This window comes from Vanacampus margaritifer, chromosome 10 (genome assembly GCF_051991255.1).
Source record: "Vanacampus margaritifer isolate UIUO_Vmar chromosome 10, RoL_Vmar_1.0, whole genome shotgun sequence".
NCBI lineage: Eukaryota > Metazoa > Chordata > Actinopteri > Syngnathiformes > Syngnathidae > Vanacampus > Vanacampus margaritifer.
Window position 1 is genome coordinate 13,202,620 of NC_135441.1, and position 22,845 is coordinate 13,225,464.

General features: G+C 40.7%; 1 protein-coding gene across 7 annotated transcripts in view; it reads right to left on the minus strand.

Annotated features, from left to right (window-relative positions):
• The window catches only part of LOC144058866 (teneurin-3), a 222,257-nt gene that overhangs the window by 7,405 nt on the left and 192,007 nt on the right, over positions 1 to 22,845 (minus strand). For 6 of the 7 annotated variants that reach the window (XM_077577467.1, XM_077577468.1, XM_077577465.1 and 3 more), the window contains 7 exons: positions 20,405 to 20,425; positions 17,165 to 17,397; positions 13,314 to 13,468; positions 8,726 to 9,606; positions 7,740 to 7,915; positions 5,551 to 5,786; positions 4,830 to 5,126 (listed from right to left, as the gene is read on the minus strand). In XM_077577467.1, the coding sequence (XP_077433593.1) occupies positions 4,830 to 5,126; positions 5,551 to 5,786; positions 7,740 to 7,915; positions 8,726 to 9,606; positions 13,314 to 13,468; positions 17,165 to 17,397; positions 20,405 to 20,425 (1,999 nt within the window). The remainder of the gene's footprint in view (positions 1 to 4,829; positions 5,127 to 5,550; positions 5,787 to 7,739; positions 7,916 to 8,725; positions 9,607 to 13,313; positions 13,469 to 17,164; positions 17,398 to 20,404; positions 20,426 to 22,845) is intronic. The other variant, XM_077577466.1, reaches the window with a different exon arrangement.

Here is a 22,845-nt window from a genome sequence, read left to right on the forward strand (position 1 = left end):
GGGAGATGAATTGTTTTATTTGGTAGCAATCGGACAGTCAAGTTCATCTTGAAAGAACCCTGGAAATGGCTTTATGATTGATTTGTGGTTGCCAACTGAAAACAACAAATTACTTTGAATTTATTAAGTAGTACCAGTGGAGGCGGTCAGGTGGGCCGAGAAGGACTCTCCGGCTTGAGGAATGAAAGAGCACTTGATTGTGCCAACCATTGCTCATGTGGGGGAGCAATTTGGCCGGGCGCTTGTTTGTTCATATACAAAGTTGTCAGGGGTGAATAGAAAAATCCAACCGGCACTTGAGTGGATTGCAAGAGGATACACCAAGAAGCGTTTACCGTTTGGTCTGAAGCGGCCATTTTAGTCTCATTTGGGACATTTTTAGGAAAAGAACGCATTACAGTAATTTTATCCAATTGTTTTTAATACTTTGTCCTTCACTCCCAAAAATGTATTTATACATTTTTTTTCTGTTTTCATTTTTATGCTAGAACATACTGAAGGCTTTGATACAGCTTCTGACATGAAGAGGTCGCTTAAAGCAATGGTAGTTACAAATAACGGGCAACAGGTGGCAGCAGAGTATAAGAGATCAGCCAGGGCCATGTTGTAACAAGCTCTTTTTCCCAGTGTTTTCAACAGGTTTGTGAATAATGAGGAAATTTAGCTATATTCCAATGATAATTGCTGCAAAACAGAAACAGATACAAATATCCTTTTTTTCCTGATGAAGAAAGAGACTCTAATCTTAGAATAAAACACAATATTCTGTGGACCTTGCAAAATCAGTCACAATCCAGTAAAACAGCCGGGAGCGAAGGGAGTTGCTTCAGTGAAAATGGCTGGGAGTGAATGAGTTAATAGACCCACAAAAAATAAATAAAAATTCTTAAGAAAATATGCCTGAAAGGACACAGCAAGTCTGCCATTTGGATCTGAAGTCAACATTTAAGATCATATCCAGGGGTATTTAAAATACAAACTTGTTGCAGAAACTGTGTCTGATTGCTCCTTCACGTAGGGACATCAAATTTTATAGCAATGTTTATCATGAGTGGAACCACAAAACAGTATCATGTTCAGACAATGGAAGTCAGCCATTTTGGTTGGAAGTGGCCTTCAAAGAAAAACTCCAATTGGTTCAATTACTACCAATTTTGAACTACATATATACAGGTAGGGGACACTAATTGCAGAACTGTTGTAAATTCCCTGTCTCTCTCACAGTTGCTGTGACTGACTAATTGACTGAACAAGGACATGTGATCAGAGAGTGGCTCTTGAATTGGTTTACAGTAAATGTAGGGCCAGAGCACTGGCTGTCTCGCCGAGGTTCGTTGCGCTCTGTGTTAAAATGTCATAACCAGTCATCCGCAGACACGTCGGCGTTCCCCTTGTTCCCCGAGCTCTCGCCATTGCTCACGTCAAAGGGTGCACACAAGCCTCTCGTGGCCATGCAATCAAAGCTGAATCCCTCAGCGAGCCCAGAACAGAAGTAAATAATATTTAAACGGGAGAGTTGGAATGAACCATGAACAGGCTTGTGTTCTGTTTGCGTTGAGTCGTTGAATTCTGTAAGATCAGCAAACTGTGAAATTATGATATATAGATATATGTTTTTTTTTTTAAGTAAGTTTAAAACGAATATCAAAAGCAATTCCTCAGTGTACTCATTTGAGGGTTCCATTTGATTTGGATGCAAAGATTTTAAAAGCAACACATGCTTCATATATACACTCATTTTATTCAGACAGCCCAAGGGTCAAATTTTAATTTCACTTCTTTCTTTTTTTTGATGAGCATGAGACACTTTAAAGCTATGGTAAAGCTATTCACATCTGCAGTCATATATTTTATGTGTCATCGACTTTTTTTTAACTTAATCATTTTTTTAATTATTCTTTTTGTGTCAAAAATGTGGATGTGTCAAACATGAATTTTACGGCCCAAGGGTAAAACATATTTATTGCAATTGAATACCTGGAATCTCAGCCTGCATAAATTGCTGAAAGATTGAAAATTTGGAAACTATGTCTTCTTTCCCGCTTAAATTGCGGCACTGCTTTTAACATCTGTGCGGCGGCCGCCAGACACCTTCTCCCTCCTTCTGTGGACATCATTTTCTCGGTACGAGGGCTACGGGCTTCCCTTTCTCACTGCGGTCGACGAGGCTCCTGCAGAGGATTGTCACCTCTGACTGGGGTAAAAACGCTTCACACTGTCTTGTTTCCGAAACCGTGACCAATCGTCATCAAAATTCATATGCACATCCATACTCATGTCCACTCCAATCTGTGAAAATACAAAAGCCATCAGTCAAATATTTGGGATTTTATGGAAATTAATCGCCTATGAGGAAAATCTCAACTCTACCAAGTCCAAAATATTGTACTGTTAACATTTATATTTTCACAACTTTAGAGTAGATTGAGACCATCTCTTATCCAGGAGAGACTACGGAAAATCTAGCATTATGGGAACTGAGCAAACGCCCCAAATAACTTCCTCCTGTTACCATACTGTAGGCGAGTGGACGGTGGTCATGCATTCAGAAAGTCTTGCTGACAAGTTCTGCTCAGCTGTTCAGCAGCAGTTCGGGCCTTTCAGCTCCCAAACAGATAAAATGTAGGTGGTGAGGATTGGGATGCCAAACAAGACCGCATTGTTGGCAACAGATCTTTCCTGCTTGGGAGACACCATGGTTTGGTGAAGCAGAGTTTGCTTAGTAGGGGGAACCTGAGGACGAGGGGGCACCAGCTACATGTGAAACTCCAGAAGAAAGCTTTGAACTGTCAACCAAATCAGAAGGAGCGTTGGGAAGTCATAAAGGAGGCACCTCGCCCAAGGGTGCACTAATGCATCTTGGCCCAGAGGGTGGTCAGAGAAAACCAAAGGGGACAGAGGGTCAATTCCTTGGAGGCAAAGTAATTTAGATACCCCTACTTTGCCAAAAAAAGACCCCAAATTCTGTGTGCCACCTCTAGATGGAGGTGCCAATATCCTGGAGTCTGGAAGATCCCCTGGCAGCTACATGGCCCACAGACTTGCCAGAAGGGGGCCCACCTAAGATGGTGCTGAGAGGTTTGTAACAGCTGGGCAGACTTTACACCACCCTGGCGGTTTATGTGTTATTTAGGTGTTGTCCGACGGTACAAACACTGGCACGGCAATACTGTAAATGCATGAGACCCAGTCGCATTGCACTCAGTTCCAGCACAGTGATGTGATCGGCGCTGTCCAGCACAGACTATCCTGTGCTGCCAGAGAACACCCCACCCTTAGAGGCTCATATCTGTGGTGACGGTTTTGCAACGAACTGGGGCCATACCTAGTGACACTCCTCTCGATAGGAAAGCTCTGTCTCTCCATTGGGACAGGGCAAAGAGGCACCGCAAATTCATGATCTTCCAAGGACTGTGCCACTTGGTGTGGAAGTGGAAGCTTATCAACTACCTTTGTAGGGGGCACAATGACAGCAGATCCACTAGGACCACAGACGATTTGGATGTTAACAGTGACTAATAACCAGGGAAGGGGCACAAATGGCGTCTAATCCAGCAGAGGTAGACTGAACAAAATACGAGTGAAATTAGACCAGGAACAGCAATAGTTATTTCACGGACTCACGGTGACTGTTACTCTGAGAAGAACAAACAAAAGGAATCAATGACTTTGCCTTTCATTGGGCGAGGTTAGAGCTCAACCGCACCACACAAAAAGTGACGCCACAGCAGCGTTAATCGTCCACAAACAAACCAAAATACTTTTGTAGCCTTTGGTAGGTCAAACTTCGCCGCTTCAACCAACATTGTCACAAGGCTACCAATGATGGAGCAATGACGTTGGATGGACAATCCTATCCAGCAATATCCGAACGGCACACAAGAAGAAAAGAGGAATTAGTGAACCTCTGGTGTCGCCAGAATTGATACCCATCCCGAGTCATCCAAGGGTCACAGGTGACGTTTTTGGTATGCATACTGTACACAAACTGCACATGCACAAAGGGATTATTCAGTGCTTTCAGCACTGCTGCTGGCGGTCAGCTGGGATGAAATAGAAAATAAATATATATCTGCAGAGTAGACAGGTTTAAAAAAATCGATACGGTATGCGTTTCATGTGTTTATTTTTTCGATGGCGCCTGCATCATTGATTTACATGGCCAATGTGCCAACTATCAACCTTAAAAAAATAAAAAGTTTATTTCTTGTGAGCATCTGAAGTAATCATTTTGAAATCAATGTAAATCTTTTCAATTTTTTTAGACAGCCAATGTGTCAAACAGTTTATCATTCCTTCTAATTTATTGTGAGCCTAAAACAAATTCTGCAGTGACTTTGCAGCTCATAAATAAAAGATGCCCAGTGCGACTATCCTCACAGCTAAATCCACGTAGTATATACTGTACTGTATGAAACAGCACTTCAAAGCAGAGCCCAGGATACATTTTCATTTGGCCGCCTTAGTTGACCCGCAGAAAAAAAAAACAGCTGTCTATTTGGGTAAAATGATTACGCAAGCGTACTTACAGATGTTTATGCAGATGCAATCAGGCCTGAAGGATTATGTAAAAATAATGATTTGCATTGGAGCGGGGCAGTTAATGTGGTGGTGTGTTAGGGATAACCTTGCATTATGACACACTCTATTCCTCATAACTTAATTCTGAGCTTTGTACACCTGCCTCACATGCTGCCCATTGCTACGGGGCCTTTTCACCTGTCATGTTTATCACGAGTAGCATCAGTGAAAAGTTTCAAGAAGGCATACTGGAAAACACACAGAAGTCTACCATTTTGCATCAGTCACGATACACTTCTCTCACTTACCTGCTCTAGGTAAGTGTAGCTCCATATCTTCCCGTCAGCAAACACCCGAGACACCAAGCGTCCCTGGGTGTCATAGCCCAACTTCTCTGTTGTAGGGCCTCTCTGCAGAGTGCTGATTTGCCCGCTGCTGGTACGACTCACGTTGACCGGCAGCAGCTTACTGCTGGGCACCCACAGCACGGGGTGCCCTGCCGTGTCATATATGATTTTCAGTAGAAACTTCCTGTGGTCGTCGTAAATCTTCTCTGTCCTCAGGGTGCGATCGTAGTCAACCGAGAGGATGTTGCGGCCATTCACCTGTTGGGCAGTAACCAGAGTAGAGTCAGTACTGTTAGATCTGGACATGCTTTTGGTATAGATGTAGGCAGGTAGTTTTATTTTTTTCTATTTGATCAATTTGTTGCTTTTTCTTTTTGTGGGGCGTCTATGAGACTTCTTGCTTGGGTGCTGTTCACCCATCAAACATAATCACTGGTGACATTTGACTCCATTTCACCAATCAAACAGAGCCAGGCAGCCACATGACTGCACACAGCCTTTTCCAGCTTGTCAAAGTGACTCATTTCCATAAAGACGGCGGGCCAAAGAACGGGAGGATACCCCAGTATGCGTCTACGTTTCAAGTATACCCTTGGCCTCACAGTAGGCTAAAGTCGAGTTGAGCCTTTCCAAAGTTTTAGCTTTCAATTTGACTTAAGTCTTACTCAACTCGCAAACATACCCTCAATTTGCGTCCAAACACGATGACCTTCCCTCTGGCTTGCTCTTTGCGGAAGCGCCACTCCACCAGGTTCTGCCCGCTCTCGCCGGGCAAGCTCATGTTGCGCCTGGCCACCGTCGGGTTGGCGGCTCCCGCCAGAATGTGAGGCTCAGTCTGGTAGTGTGTGTCCATCCCATTTGCGTACGTGACCCGCAGTGAGTTGTCAAAGCCCACCTGGTAGCTGCTTTTGCACTGGTCTGGAGGGCAAGAATACATACTGTGCTTACAGGCATGATAAAATAAAAGAAAGAAAAATAACAGGTTTAGGTCTTGGCTTCTTCTTCGAAAACACACACTAGTCAATAACCAAGTTTGGTCAGGCTGCTCGCCTGGTTGGGTGGGCCTGTTGGTGGCGTCCGGGAACCGATTTACCAATTTCAAATGATTGGTACTAGCTGCAACTTACACACAGATATTACTCAAGATGAACTGAGCGAGGTTGTTGCAAATGATATTATGTGATCGAAAGGAAAAAATGAATAAAGCAAAACAAGATTCCATCTACCTATTTCCTTTTGCCTATCCTCATCAGGGTCAAGGTTAAAATGGAGTCTATCACAGATGATCTGGGTGAAAAGTGGACTACACCATGGAATGTCCATTGTTCACTAACCAAGACTCCATCCATACATTTTCTATACTGATTTTCCTCATCGTGGTCACAGCTAAGCTTGAGTCTATCCCAGCGGCATAATACATCCTGGACTGCCTGCCAAACAAAGAGCCAGCTCTTTGTTTTGGGAGAAATATCGAATGAAAAGAAAGTGATGTTATAGGAGAGTGATTCCAGGATTAGAGGATTACGTGTGCTTAGCTCCCAGCCAGGTAAGATCAATTTCACTGATATGTTTATTTTAAAAACAGATTCATTCTCATGTTTATGAACGAGAAACTTTTTGGGGAAAGTCTGTGGCTATTTAAATAATTATTAAACAAGGATATTTACAGCTTCAGGGATGTTGATGTTGGAGGATTGGGTGAAAATTTTTTTTGGAGGTGTGAGGTGATCATTTTTTATTAAAATGTACATTTCAACCAAATACTTTGTGGTTATATAGAGTTTTTTTTATTTATATTGTAGGGTTTTGGGATTCAATTTAGGGATGCTTAAGCAACCCCCCAACCCCCAAAATGGGCTCCAAACACCTATATTTGTAATGACCTTATGGTACTGTCATTTTTAATGTCACTTCATTACATTGGGATAAATAATTTTTTGACAAACCATTAGTGCTTTGTTACAAAAAAGACAATATTTACTTATTTGAAAATCCACCAAATTTGCGGACACATTTGCATTGGGAAAGAAAATCCACCATTAGATTTCCTTTTGTAAAAAAAAAAAAAAAAAAAAATGACACCCCACTTGCTGGTCAAATAAAAAGGTTTAAAGTGTGACCTAAAATTAGATAGAGGTAGAGAGACTTGCAATGTTTATATTCAGGACAAAACCTTCCATCAAAAACCAACCAATAGCCTTTTACCTCTGAGTGAGAATCCAATGACCAGCTCTAAGTGAGAATATACTCATACAGAATTGGAAACGCGAATGGTGCAAGACAAACGAGTGCACCATCTGGCCATTAAGCAACAGGACGCCGTTTAATACGAGGCTGATGTGTAAGGTGACAACCCAATCCAGCCCACTGAGCGACTCATCGTTTATGCTGACATCTGTCTTCGATGACACATGACTGCAGCTCGCTCCGGCGACCCTTCACACACACTGACAAATAACGCACCCTGGGAGTGGGTCTAGTAAAAATGTTGGTGGTGATGCGAACTACACCTTAGACTGGTCTCAATGTTCAGTGCCGGTTGCAACACTATGCTAGCGACACACAACATTGCTCAAGCGCTGATCGTTGATATTTTGGCCTGTAACTCTTTGGGCTACAGAGATCTTTAGACCACACAGGGTCTTGAACCTATACTTTGATTATGCCAATGATTAGAGGCCCTACTGGGAAGTGAACCACAAACCACTGTAAAAACTAGACCTTCCAAGACAGACCAAGACTTTGTCCATCCATTTCCTTTTCAGGGATCTATCCCGCCTGACTTTTTGGGCAAGAGTTGGAGTACACCCTGGACTGGTCACCAGTCAGTAGCCAAGACCTCTATTTGCAACGGGTACCCGAATAACTCACCCTGGGAGAGGGTGTAGTAGGCGTGAATGCTGGAGGTGTTGGTGGTGATGCTGATCTCCTCGTCGCTGAGCGAGCTCTCGATGTCCACGGTGAGGGCGCTGTAGATGTCAGTGTAAAGGTTGTTCACCATGCCGGTGGGGAAAGTGACGTTCATGAGACGACCCTCGCTGTCATAGCTGGTTCGGAGGACAAAAAGTAGTACAGGTTTTATTAAACAGCCTCTCTATCATTACTGTCATTACTATTGATTGGCTTGACTACTGTGAGTTCGAAATAAACAAACAAACAACAACAAAAATGCTACTTTGAAATCCTATCATAGTCTTTAATTGCTTGTTTGAAACCCAAATTAGAATTTCTAGCTGTGGCTTCAAACCCTGACTCAGTCTTGCAACATGGTTGTAAACATGGTGGAATAGTAGCAGTTCTTGGGTATGCCAGTTGTGGGTAAATAAGACGGTGCTAAGTTTTGCATCAACTTTGTGGTCGGCGGAAACAGCAGGGAATGCTTTTTGACAAATTTGAATTGCTAAACAAACTAATCTGCTCCACTTGAAGGTGACTTCATTTGCATAATTAAATGAGTCTGCACAACCAGGGAGCCTTCACTTGTTTCATCTGACACCACACGAAAACACATTTCAGCAAGCATAAATCAACTAACTCAATCTTGACTCCCTAACTTTAAATTCCAACACTCTTATTTGAAGCCATACTTTAAAGCCCTAAAACTTCCTTCAAATATAAACTCAAAACTGTCTATCTGTCTTGAATCTACGTTAAAACCCTAACAAAGTGCTGGTGTGGACTTTATCATAAACTGCTTGTATAGATTGTACATATTGATTTAAGATCCAGTCCAATATAATCCAATGATATCAGAATCAAGACACAATTTAAATCTAAAACCTGACGTGAAACCCTGACCTTGTGCTTAATGCTTATCTTCGACACCCTCTGATTCTAAGTGTTGCTCCCGTACTTACTCGTAGAAGGTAGTCCACCCAATCTCCGAGGTCTTTGTGGCCAGCAAGCCATTGTTGCCGTGGTAGGTGAGCAGCACCAGCTCTTGCCCCTGCGCCGTGAGAGTTCTGAGCCCGCCATTGGTCCCCATCGTAAGCCAGATCACCTGGTTGTCCGGGGCCACGATGCGCACCGGCGTACGGCTGGAGTCTCTGCGTATCCGCAATGTGTTTCCGTTGCTGTCCGTCACAGCTGTGATGTCATTCTCCGTGCTGTAGCTGAAAGTGTACTTGAAGTCTCCGGTGAGCAAGCTGGCCGTGTGCTGGTGCGTGCCGTTACCGTCGAACACATACAGCTCCTGGGCGTCCGGCGACGCCACCTCGTAGCCATTGGACACCGGCGCTGGCCCATTACGAGACACGGCCCGGATTCGGATGTTACCCAGGTCGGCCACGTAGAGCGTCCCGTCCGGCGCGGCCACCAGTGAGGACGGCGCGTTGAGCCTGGCGTCTTTGGCGTAGCCGTCGCCCGCCTGGTAGCAGTCGCAGTTGGCGTCGTTCTTGCAGTCGCAGTCCGAGGGCACCCCGGCCAAGTGCGTGATCTCACCGTCCACGGAGACCTTGCGGATGCGGCTCAGTTTCCTCTCGTCCGTCTCGGAGATGTAGATGGCGCCGTGGTAGGAGACGGCGATGGACGCGGCCGACTCCAGGGGGGTGAACTGCGCCCGTTGGCCGCCGGACGGAAATCCGCGCTCGAGCATGGAGAGCGGGCAGTGGACAGGGCGTCCTGCCGCAATGCTGACCTGGCCATTGTCGGTGATGCGCAGGACAATGTTGTTGTCCAGCACGTACAGCGAGTTGTCCATCGGGCTCACCGCCAGGTCTGTTGGCCACTCCAGAATAACCTGACACATCAAAAAATATCATTTTTTGGTCTGAAAGTGGTCATTTTTTCATTTTTAAATTTTTCATTCATCTTTTTGAAACTCTGCTGTGTAGTGGATGAAGTTTTAAACTATATATTTTTAAAATATATTTAACATTTATTTCTTATTATGACTGACCAGTCATTAAAAAAAAATAAAAATAAAAATAACGCACATTGCTCGTTTTGCATTTCTAGAGAAAAATAGTTTCTAAACTACAGTGACTGCATCAACTGTTTCTGCAAATATTAAATGGACCAATTATATTCAAGTAAAATTCAATAAGTTACTATGCAATTGTTCACACAGCACTATTAAACGCATATTCAACATATCACAATAACATATTAGCACATTAAAAAACAAGACCAGCAATCACATTCAGCATGTCAAAATGAATGGCCTGGCCTTCCAAATGTGTCATTAAAGCTGTCAGTATGCTGATGAAATGTGTTTGGCGATTAATAAAAACAATAACAGCACATAACTGATAGTCAAGCTAATTCTTTTCGTCTTGGATGCTTGACAACGTCACGTTGCAGCGTTATTGGCTCACAGCAAACGACTTTTCATTAATTGGCAGTGCGCGACCAGCTCCACTTTTATCTCGCGCCGTTTTAAGAGCGCCCACGCCAGCGTAGATTGCTTTCTCGCCCTTAGTCATTTAAGTGTTGTATGCAGCCAGTAAACAACCTCCCGCTCCAATTTCTATTCAAGCGCCTCTGGTGACACTTCACCTGTCGGCGTTGTTTGGTTTTGATGCTTTTGACTGCTTTGTTTGCCAGTGCTGCACTCAAATTTGCCATTTTTATCCTTGACACTCATTTTTGGTGTGGAAATGGGTGATGTAATTTTTCCAAATCATGCGTATCAAACAAATAACTAACCAATAAATGGCGAGAAAAGAGGCAGCTGGATCTGGTGGGTCACTGATCTACTTGGCCCGGGTGGAACCGGACTGTATCGGTGAACCCCACCAATCAGACCTGCACCTTTTTTTTTTTCTTGGAAATGGGTGATTTCATTTTTACAAAATTATGCATACAAACTAAGAAAAAAAACCCTGCAATAAAGATACTGTAAACCCGACACCATTCCTACATAACAGAGTTAAAAAAATAAATTTAAAAAAGTATAATAAGCACTTTAGTTTTTCTTCCTCAGCAGTCTATCCACTTCTGAGCCTATGGACGACATACAATAATCATCTAGTAAACATTAACATTAATTTTTATTTATTTATTTTTTTTACCACAAAGCAAGTGGACTGTAACGGTGAAATCCTCCAGCCAGACATGGACCACAATTTTGTGTTTTGTGCTTTTTCCTGGCACCTATTTTTTTGCAGATATGGGTAATGACATTTTTGCAATATTTTGCATAAAACTAAATAACTAACCAAGAAAATGGCACTATAAATATCTCTTAACATCATTTTGGACAATAGAGAGTTGAAGAAAAAGAGGAACATTGTTTAACAACATGTTAAGCCAAGAGGACCGGCAAATATTACGTAAAAATAAGCTTTATTAAAGAAAAAAAAGTGTGAGCTGGAGCTGGTGGGTCTCTGCCCAACTTGCCCCAGATTTGATGAAACTGTTAAAACAAACAAACAAAAACAACTTTTCCAAACCAGAATTGCAAAAAAATTTTTTTCTTGGCATCTATTTTTCACAGATATGGGTGATGCCCATTTTATGAAAACATGCATGTAAACTAAATGACTAACAAAGGAACTAACAGCACTATAAATATAACCCCACGCTGTGCACACATGGCTCAGTTGAAGAGCAAAAAGTAGAAAATAAGAAATGTATGCATTGGATCCCACTGGGCCTGGTAGGTCACTGCCCCACTTGACCCCAATGTAAGCAGAACAGTACGGCAAACTCCTCCAACCAGGCCTGCACCAAAGTTTGTTGTATTTTTCTTGACACACATTCTTTGCGGACAGAAACCATGTGAATATAGCAAAACGATGGGTATGAACTTAATAACTAACCAAAAAAAACCCCAATGGCAATAAAAATATACTACGTCATTTGAACACAGGAGAGTTCAAGAAAAGGAGGAAAATAGGAACTGCAGGTTTCATTCTCAGCACTCTTGCCACTTAAGATTCACTTTCGGCAGGTTGGGCCTATTGGAGGGCTGATGAATGCCTTCATTTCTATGTGCTAAAATCCTTTTCTGCACTTTCAGATTTCCTGCAATCGTCATCTGAAAAGCTGTATAAAAAAAAAAAAAGATGCTGCACTGCTTCAGCAGAAGGTATTGTAACGATATGACCTATTGTGCCAAGCTAGCGGGGCTACTTTAGAATCATTTCATTGAAAAAGAGTTCCTTTTTTTCTTCTTCATTTTTTGCTTACTGGGGCTGCTTCATTACCATGGACGCTCCATCTCCACCGAGCTCTAATTCTACTGCATTTCACTTCAAAACCAAGCCCTACCTGAGTAATTACTTTTCCCGGCGTAACATTGGCTGTGAGTGAGACGCTCACAGCCACAACAAACACTTCACGGACTCTCCTTCAAGCGCATATTTTCCGCCGGCTACTTTTTGTTTTCTTTCTTTCGGGAGAATGATGACGCTTGTTTACTTGAGGAGCAGAGAGTAAGGAGAATTTTTTTCCCCCTGCCTCTTCGGCTGCTCGCTCCAAGTGGCTGATAATTGAGTTCTCTTGTCGTACTCACTAATAATGTGGCTGCACACAGAAATGCACTTTTACGCTGTTATTCATCCATGTATAATTCAGGTTAATTTAAAATCTCCTACAAAATAAAATAGCTTTAATACAAAGGTAGACAACAGCAATCAGAAATGTTACATGATTTCAGAATTGTACATTATTTTTTTATAATTAAGACTTAAAACATATTTATATTTTAGGGCCCGATCGATTAAGCGGCCGCAATTATAATCAGCCAATCATTGCCCTTCAAACATCGGCCAAAATAATTGGCCAATTGGGTCAAACGGCCCATTATTTTCCCCTTAAAATGTTATCATCAAAGAAAACTGAAGTTTTCCGACAGTGTGAAAGTACCCTGAATGCACCATTTTGCTTGCGTAGCATTAGCAACTAACAAGTGTGTAGCGCATGTTATTCTGTTGACGATAAGAATTACATCCACTGTATATTTAAATACAAAACATGTTTCTTTTTTAAAACATCGCTTGCCTATCGCTAATGCTAAAAGCGAAGGGATGATCCCATTCAAATGCTAACAGGAAGTTAGCATCGACTAAGTAGTAGTAGTAGTATATTTCTTTCAAATTACGAATATTCACACACAAATGCTATGGGAACACACATCCACAGGTAAGATAACACTACGCAAAGTTACAAATTCTTCCCAATGTGTGAAAAATTTGTTATTTTAATAGAATTCAATCACAACTTTCTTCTGTACTCACTTTAAGTGTGTATACCATGGATGCACGTCATCAGACTGCCCCCAAGAGGCCAAAACGCACAGGAACAGGCAGTATTTTTTCTTACAGTTTTTTTCAGTTGCAATTATTTTAGTTTATTCGATTCTTATTTCACTTGTTGTTTTATTTTGTCATTGTCCTTTCAATTTATATTTAAAGTTGATATTTCAAGGATTCAAAGATTTTCTTTTCTCCAAATTCTGTGTTCCATTGACAGTATGCACGTTACAGTCACTATGTTATTTACCTGATTGACCTCCATGCTGTTATCGCAGGTCAGCGGTCGTGCCGACGTCAAGTCGTTGGAGCCCAGGAAGGTGGAAATGATGCCGTTCTGGTCCAACTTGCGGATGGTGGTGCCATCCACAAAGTAAATCAGGCCGTTCTTGTCAACGGCGATGCCTGTAAGTCAGGTCAAGTATGTTGAGATAACAGGGTTGAAAGACCACGGATCGGCTCGCACGAGTCAGTGGAGACGACGCGGCGGATTACATGTGTTGATCTTGCCTCCCCATTATTCAGGTCACTGGCAAAAAGCTCCGCCATCAATAATTCACTGGATGCTTTTCTGCTTTTAAATAATTTCTTAGGCAGAAGTGGCAAAAGCTGTAGTCATAGTTTTGCGTACATACTGTACGTGCACTTGTCAGCCCGGCTAAAAAGCATTCCTGTCGGGAAGGAGATTCTGAGTGCATTTGGGAGATTTTGTCTTGGCTGAAAGCCGTAAAACGGACTAAAGTCCGCTTTAGGTGTTATTTATAAACCCTGAGAATATGCATATTTTTGTCTTTGACTGAGTTATAACAAGCTGCGGCACTTCATCTAAATATACAAGTCATTCTGGAAAGCCATAAAATGTACTAAATTTGCTCAGGTTGTCACGAGAAGGCTACAAGCAAGGCGTGCAGCAACCCGATTGAGGTGGCCCAATGTGACTTAAGCGAACCACAGCAAAAAAAAATAAAAATCAGTCAAATACAAAAATATGTATACAACTCGTTTGGGACTTTTTTTTTCAGCAGGTGAACTCCAGAAAATTTTCCAAACATGCTTGCGACTTGGTGTTATCTTGCGAAGGTTAACACAAAAAGCATAGCCAAGTTTCATTGCTCAACTTATTACAACTCAAGTCAAATACTATGAAAATATATGACATGTTTGGAGCATTTTTTGTCTTGTGTGAAAGTGAAAATGTACCTTTAGGGATACTTGCCTCATTGAGCTATTTTCAGCAGTAAGAAGATCATATTTTGACTATAATTAATGTTATAACTTCATTACTTTCCATGAACAAAAACTAATTTTAAATAAATATGACATCCTCATGCTCAGGAAACAGGTAACGATCAATTGTGGCTCATTTTGCTGACCAAAACCCAGAAAACAGGTGAGCCGTGATTGGTCGTTACCTATTTCCTTAACATGTGTGAAGTCATCTTCAGTCGACAGCAAGTGGAAAAATGTGTTTTTGAAGGTATTAATTGTACATACCCGTGGCCCTTGTCTATGGAGGACCAAAACTGCCAAAATTAAAAATAAATAAATGACTAAATAAATAAATAAATACATGACTAAAAATAACAACAGATATAAAAAATAGAATTAAAAAAAATATATATATATATAAACATATAAATGGAAATAAAAACAACCAAATATATATATATATCCCTAAATAAATAAATACAAAATAAATAAAAAACGAGATTCAAAAAATTTAAAAAATATATAAAAAAATAAATGTTGAAATAAATACAAAAATAAATATATAAATGGAATTAAATATCAATCAATAAATAAAAACGCTCTGCCGTTGCAAACTACCTTTCAATGGTCGAGTGAGCGGGGTCGGCTTACAAGGAAGTCTTGCATGGAGAGCTCCAGCAATGGACGACTACTTTGTCCACTGCCACCTCGAATTGTTGTCCAGCAACTCAAGTTGCAAGTTGTGGTGACAGTGGACAAGATAGTCGTCCATTGCTGGAGCTCTCCATGCAAGCCGGCGACGGCGGCAAGACTTCCTTGTTTGCCGACCCACTCACTCTAGGCAGTTTGCAACAGTGGAGCCCAACCCATGACACTCTTAGGACCGCCCCCTCATTTGAATAACATTTCGACTTGACAGAGTCTGCAGCATGAAATAAATAAATGTGAGAGCATTTATTTATTGATTGATATTTAATTATATTTATACATTTATTTGTAAATTTATTTCAACATTTATTTGTTATATTTTTTTTTAATCTCGTTTTTATTTTTATTATTTTTATTTTTACTTTTATATATATATATATATATATATATATATACATATATATATATATATATATATATATATATATATTTATATATTCTGCACATTTTTAAAATTGTAAAATGCAACTTGACCCCAGTCTCTACAAATATATGCATTATTATTAAATGTAGTACTGTTAATTGTTGACATGGACGTATCTGCTGCGTTCCAACTGGAATTCCCCCAGTACAGGCTTTCCAAGTAATCGCGTGTTAAAAAAGTTAAAAAGTGGTTTTAAAGGAACAAAATGAACGCACTAATTTTGACACCCCTAATTTAAATATTAAAATTTAAATTCAGGGACTGGTTTCTATCGTATTTCTTTGAACATGCTATTGTTGGCTAATGCTAATAAAGTGGAAGTCATAAAATGGATGCCTACTGCTGTATTTTGGCTGTATTTTTGCATGACATGACTTCTCTGATTTGCTGTGATGTATTGACAGTATTTCTTTATACAGCACCTCTGAGAGGGATCTCAATTTCTATAGCTTGAATTAAGTCTTTAAAAAAAACTTTTACAAGGTGAAAGCGGGTCAACTAGTCCTTGGGAGAGTTTGCCATCTCGTTTGACCTTGTGAGTCTCAGACTGATGAAGAGTGTCACATCTGAGCAGAGTTCATCAAAATGTCTCAGAGAAAGATGGAGGGAGGGTGGAAAACATACACAGGAAAAAAAAAGCCATCTGCTGTTTCTTTCGCGGTCTCAGTTTCCACCCACTCCATCATTACAGACTTTCTTGCCTGGGCTGAAAGGCTCGCATCGAGCGCAGTTGGCGTCGGGAGCCGGCGGCGGCGACAGCAAAAACAGTCTTTTGCTTTGGGCTTTTCATCTTGGGGAATTTGTCGAAAAGTGGACAGTGCAAATGGCACAAATCGGCCCCCTCAGACAACAGGTTACACTCGGTGAGAACTTAATGGGCAAGGTTTGTGCAAAAACAACATCATGTAAAAATAATCATAATTTGAAAGACTAAAAAGAGAAATGGAGCACAATGTTTTTGCTGTGATGTGTTGTAGTTGGCATTTTTCTTTGACTTAGAGTAGAGTGTAAGTAATTGCTTGTTTCCTACACTCCCCTGTTAAAGTATTGAAACAGTGAGACCAACTGCTTCATTTTTTTTCTGCCATAAACTTAACATTTGGTTTTGAATTGAATAACATTTTTTTTATACATTTGAATTGACATTACATTTAAAAATATATATTTACATACAATATTTCTAATTAAAATGACTTTCACTGAGCAATAATAATAACAACAACAACAATAATAATAATACCATGAGAAAAAAATAATTTAACAATTTTGAAACCCTTATTTGTGCAAGTTGGAAAACAATTGTAAACTTTTTTTTCTCCCAAAAAGGACAATCTGTCAGTGGTCTAATTTGGAATGACTTTGCTCAACAGTTGCTATGCCAACATATAGCAAGATAGCAATTTGAGTGTAGAAAGTGCTGGCAGAGTAATTTTACATTGCGCCATGTCTGTGGTCAGGTCCTTTTTTTGAAAGGGAATAACTTAATGCTACCATGCTAACTTATAGCAATATGGCAGCCGATGGTAAGTTGAAAAACAACGCCAAGGCAGCTTGATAGAGATTTCACATTGTGCCCTTTGGAAATGAATAATTTTAAAACTGATAAGCTCAAATTCTAACCTACTACTAACAGTTGCTATGCTAACATATCGCAAGATGTCACTCTGAGTACAAAAAGCACGAGGACTCTTAACAGCTAGGTAGCTAATTAACGTGACACATATGGCACAAAAATACCACTTGTAGAGTAAAAACGACACCTTTGGGTCCAGTGAGCGAGGCATCCGGAGCTTTGCCGCCATCCCCGCAGTGGTTTTCGTCGAAGGGCAAGCAGTGTTCTCCGGTCCCAGCTACCACCTCAGCATTGGCCTGCAGGTCCTTTGTTCCGGAGAGGATTTTCGGCCGGTAGATCCGCCGCGAGTTGGTGTCTGAGACGTAGAGCTGTCCCGTGACCGGGTCGGTGGCCAGATAGTAGCGGTGTGCCGGGTTGTTGCTGCATTCATGAGAAGATTTTTTTTTATTGCTATCATATTTGGAACACTTGTTTCGAATCAGTGGTGCCTTGACTTACAAGTTTGTTGTTCCGTGAACAGGCTCGTAACTCAAAATAATCAAATCATCTATCCCCATTGAAATAGATATACCGTGAAACAACAACATTGTGTAAAGTTTTAGTTTTAAGAAAACTAGCACAAATAGAATGTAAATAATATTACATACCCATTAGCCTATGTGTTAGCATTAACCTAGCAGACAGGTTTCTACAAGTTTTTTAGATTTATAACTACTACTTTAAGGCAAAGTTATGCAAAGTAACCCGACAGCATGTACAGTAATTCTCTTTTAAGTTTAAAGTTTGCTGCCACCATCAAGTGCCCGCAAATGTAAATGTTTGCTCGCAACTCAAGACAAAAACGATCGGCTACAGCAACAGCTTGTATCGCTAAAAACGTTCAAATTGGATCACTTGTAAGTCAAGGTACCACTGTAACCCTAACCTCATCCAAGCCTTTAAATTCAGCCATTCAAGACAACCCTTCAAACCAGAAATATTGCTCATAGCTTGTGAATGTAACCATTACAATGGGGTACCGCACGAATGCTATTTTTAGACCGCAAGGTCACGTGACTTGGGCAGCTTGAACCGGAAGGAGGTCAAAAAGGAAGCCGGCTCGTTGACGACCTATGTTTTGTTCTCGTTTATCCCCGGGAGTAAACACAGCTGTTATGGAACTTGCAGAAATGACTCCAGGCACTACGACCGTCCACATATGAAGGATATATTCTTTATTCATTTCCCGAAGACAAAACTTCAGAGGGATAAATGTGAACGGGGTTCAACTTGTGCGGCCGTCTAAAAGAGCTGTTTAACGCCAGCGAAGTGAGCCTTTCACCTTCATATGTACATTTTGTTGGGGGCTATGCATGCACGCTCCTACTGACAATCTTGCTCTTGCCGGCCACCGCCGTCCTGAAGAAGTAAGCAGTTGTCTTTATATATTTTTTATTTTTTTTATTATTATTTTTTATTTTTGGCGTTTGGCACTACCCCGACGACAACAATGAATGATGCTGATGCTAAAATGGCGTTGCCACGGTTGTTCGGACCTGTCTTCCTTACCGCCTGATTTTTTTCCCCGTGCGTCTCGTTCGGCTTTTTCTAAAGTAAGAAAACAGGTTTATAAGCAGGAAGAATATACTGTAATAATTGAAATAATTGAGGTATAGCGAGTTTTGTTGGTTGTGCCCAAGAATTTCAGAGTAGAATTACGATCGCCACACACACAAAAAAGCAATACAAATTTGCCCCCAACAAACTACGAAAGACGTAAGACAACCAGATATGACAGACAGGTGGTAAAGGAAGAATAGCTTGTTGAAACTGGAGAATGTCTGTGTCAGTTGCGTACGACGATGTTTTGAGGGGAAGAAAAAAAAACCTTTACCTCTGGATCAGGTCGGCTCTTTTCCCCAGCTTTTTCAGCCATTTCTTCAACTGAACATTAGAATGTTCTTCGACGTCTATATCAGTGAATTTGGCAACAGGGATATCATTCTCGGACAGAATTAGTAGATTTAGCGCAGTAGACATCTCGGTAGTAGACTGTTTACATGCGTCTAGCATGACTGGCCGGCCGAGTTTGACCCCCTCGCTCGACTCACGAATATTAATCAAGTGTGGTGACGTACAGGTATATCTTGCGGTGCCCCATTTAACTAGTAATTCAGCTCATGTATTTCTAACTCGCTGAATGAGCAATTTGTATTGACAGCTTCAAATAAGCTTTCATGGTTGCAGGGTGAGGTTGGGTGAGGAAGTTAAAGACCCTGTAAAGTGATATGAGGCTGTCAAGTTCGTCAGTGCTTTGCCGTCCACGCAACAGAGATGCTTCAGGGAAAGTTCATCTTTTATTATGTTCCGTAACCCACAAGCTAACAAACCTAATAATCTCTGAGAAAACCCGTGAAATAACGAGGTACAACCCACCCCGTAATGTATGAATGTTAGACCCAAATACAAATCTGCAATATAGTGAATCCGCGATAAGTCAACCGAGAAGTAGCGAGGGATCACTGTACTCTTTTTTTTTTTTTTTTTTTTTGTGGTGTTTCAAATATTAAAGACATTTTTATTTTCACTTTACAGGGACTTGAAGGTGAAGGAAAGGTTAGGGCTCAGATTTAGGGGGTTTGGGATAAGGGTCATTCCGGGTCAGTGTTGGGTTTGAGGGTTACATTTAGGGGTTGATCAGTGAGCGAGCAGAGGTGAAGCAAGCTAAAAAAAAAAAAAAGGTGTGCGGTGGCGATGAAGGGAAAAAGCGTGGATGTGACTGTTGAACCCTTTCACCGTGCAAAATGTGGGTATTGCAAATCACCAAGACAGATGCGATACAGGTGTTAGGGTTTGAGGGTAGAGGATCAGCAAGAGGGAAGCAAATATGTGGCATGGTATTGCCTCAAACCAATTTGAACATGCTGTGGTTGGGGAACGACTGATTTGAAAGCACTCTTTCCATTAATGTATAGTATATTAAAGATGTGCATTTTCTTGATTGTTTACAGGTAAATTATAGAATGCTTCTCTAAGAAAACGCGACTAGATTTGCTGGATCGTCAAAGATAAAATCTTACATATGTGTTATTTAATACAACTATATCTGAAAACAAATTCTACGTCTTTGCGCTACTTTCTTCTCCGAGGCTATGAATAATTTCAGGCTTGATTGTGTCTTTTCGTTTTGGAACCTGCATTTTCAGAAGCATTTTCATCAGCCATGGCAAACAAGACGCTACTTTTTTCTTACTCTCTCCATCAGTGGTAATTAGACGGTAATTGGCCTGCTGTAATTATACATGTGGTAATCACTGGGGTGCCAAAGGAACAGCAAAAAAAAAAGAAGAAAAAAAAAAGAGGGAGAGCTTTATTTATGTGAAGATGATGAGCGTCGTCATAGTGATGCTGGTGGTAATGAGCGTGCACTAAAAGATAACACACCTACCTGTGTCTAAAATCTTTATTTCTACAAAAAAAAAGACAAGAAAGAAAGAAAGGACACAAGGAATAGAAAACAAAAGATCAGGAAGTTTCCCACAAAAGACATTTTATACCATTTTCCCCGCAAATTAAAACAGTTTGTCTTAGTAAATAGGCCGTTTTGGTTGACCATTGAGCTATTGCTAACCAGATTTAATTCCTCCCTCGGGTAGTCGATGCCAACGAGAAGTTGTGGATGCAAATAATCGAGTTTTATTGAAAACATTGTTGATTCCTAAAGGAAAATTTGATTCATCAGGTCTGTCCAGTCCTGATGCAGTTATAAGTGATTAATTACTAGAAATGTACCGTTAAAAATTCACCATTTCTCTCATCCTGTGTATCGTATCTTGTTCCGATGTCTTCTGCTGACCGTCTAGGCAGGAAATTAGACTGACTTAATTTTTCCCTCATCTAGTCGATGCCGATGAGAATTCTGGATTAGCATTAGCATAAATCAATGAACCAGGCCTACCATTACTGGACCACACAAGTGATGAGTGACTATTTAACTGTTTACATACTTTTTTTCTGTAAAAAAAAATTATCTCACGCTAAACTTTCTCTTGTCCCTGCTTCCCATTTAGGCAGCAAATGGACCTGACCAACTGAATTTCTTCCTTAGTTTGTCGACGGCGAGAATGATCGAATTCCGCATCATTTACATTTTTAACTGATAAATGACTAAATTAATTAATCAGACCCTGAAGCGTCCTGCTGTCCGTTTAGGCAGCATATGATCCAGATTCGATTTTTCCCTCATATATATATATAAAGTATGTAACGCAGAATTCAATTATTACTAGCTGAGGGAAAAATCGAATCTGGATCATATGCTGCCTAAACGGACAGCAGGACGCTTCAGGGTCTGATTAATCAATTTAGTCATTTATATATATATATATATATATATATATATATATATATATATATATATATATATATATATATATATGCTACATAAAATTACATAGTTTCTCATTTTAATGCAAACGTTTTTTCCCGTTTACTCCCTGATTTCTCCGTAAAATAATTATTCATCAAGCGTCAAGTCAGCATAACATTTGTATTGTTTATCGTAGCCACCTGCTTTTTTGAACAATGGGCCTTTCACTTCATGTACACGAGGCCAGAGCAGGACGACCTTCACTGATAAGTCTGCTCAACATACAAGAAGTAGCTCTTTGTTTTAAGATTGCTCTATTGCTTATCTGAGGCTCACCTCGCTGTCTGTGGCTGCATAAAAGTCCTGCCATGATACGTCTTTTTCTCACTTCCTGACAGACTGCTATCTTTGTAGCTCTGTAAGACTTGTGTCTATTTGAAGCTTCATACACAAAGAAACCCAAAATGTTCCCCATTCTACTGTATTGATCTCACCTGATTGCTGAAAATTCCACAACAGACTCCAATGCAAATTTTACGTGACAACATGATTTTGAGGAAAAAAAATGTTTGCGTCATGCCCATCCTTGCTGCATAAAGTGGAGGGAGTATTTTTTTTAAAGCACGTTTGATAGCGAAAGTCACAGCAAAGTCACTTGGTTCTGTGTTAAATGGGAACTACTGCTGCAATTACTCCAATTCCAGTAGCACAACACCTCATTCACTCCTCCCAAGCTGTTGTAAAACAGCTCCTTTGAGATTGAATCCAATTGGGAAACTTATAAAAAGCCGTGAAAGCACCCCATTACCCATAAAGTATATGCACATTATTTCCTCGCAGGCACTTTGTGAAACGCTCTTCAGGCGACTTCATTGGACCTTCGTTACGGTAACCTCACAATTCTCCATATCGCCGTTTTACATATGTGAATGCAGATGACGACCCGCGATGAACACAGTCATCATCCTGCCAATTTGAGAGCAGCCAACTGTCCCCGGTGCGAGCTAAGCCAAGCTGGCGCGAGGTCTGCTATGGCTACCAATAACGTGACCGAGACAGGATGTCCTTCCTAATTACAAGGACGGAGAGGGGGAAAAAAAATTGGTGGGCTTTTAGCACAAACATGCTTTTTTTCTTCTTCTTCTTTTTTTTTTAAACCGATTTACTGTCGTTCACCAGCTAGCTATAGCTAAAGACAAAGGGAGTAGCTATAGTAGCTATTTTATCAGCTAGCTAGTCTATTTGTTTTGTATTAATTCCTTATCTTAGTTAGCTGAGTAAAACAAGTTTTTAAAAAAAAAGTTCAGCTATTATTAATAAATTTCAGGTAACTTTAGCTCGTTACACAGCCTGTTTGGCATTTATAAAATATATCTAGCAATGGCTCAATATATCGCCTGTCTCATTCCTTCCTTCCATTTGACAGGTATAGTGTTTCCGGTGCAAGCTAAGCCAAGCTGGCGCGAGGTCTGCAATGGCTACCAATAACGTGACCGAGACAGGATGTCCTTCCTAATTAC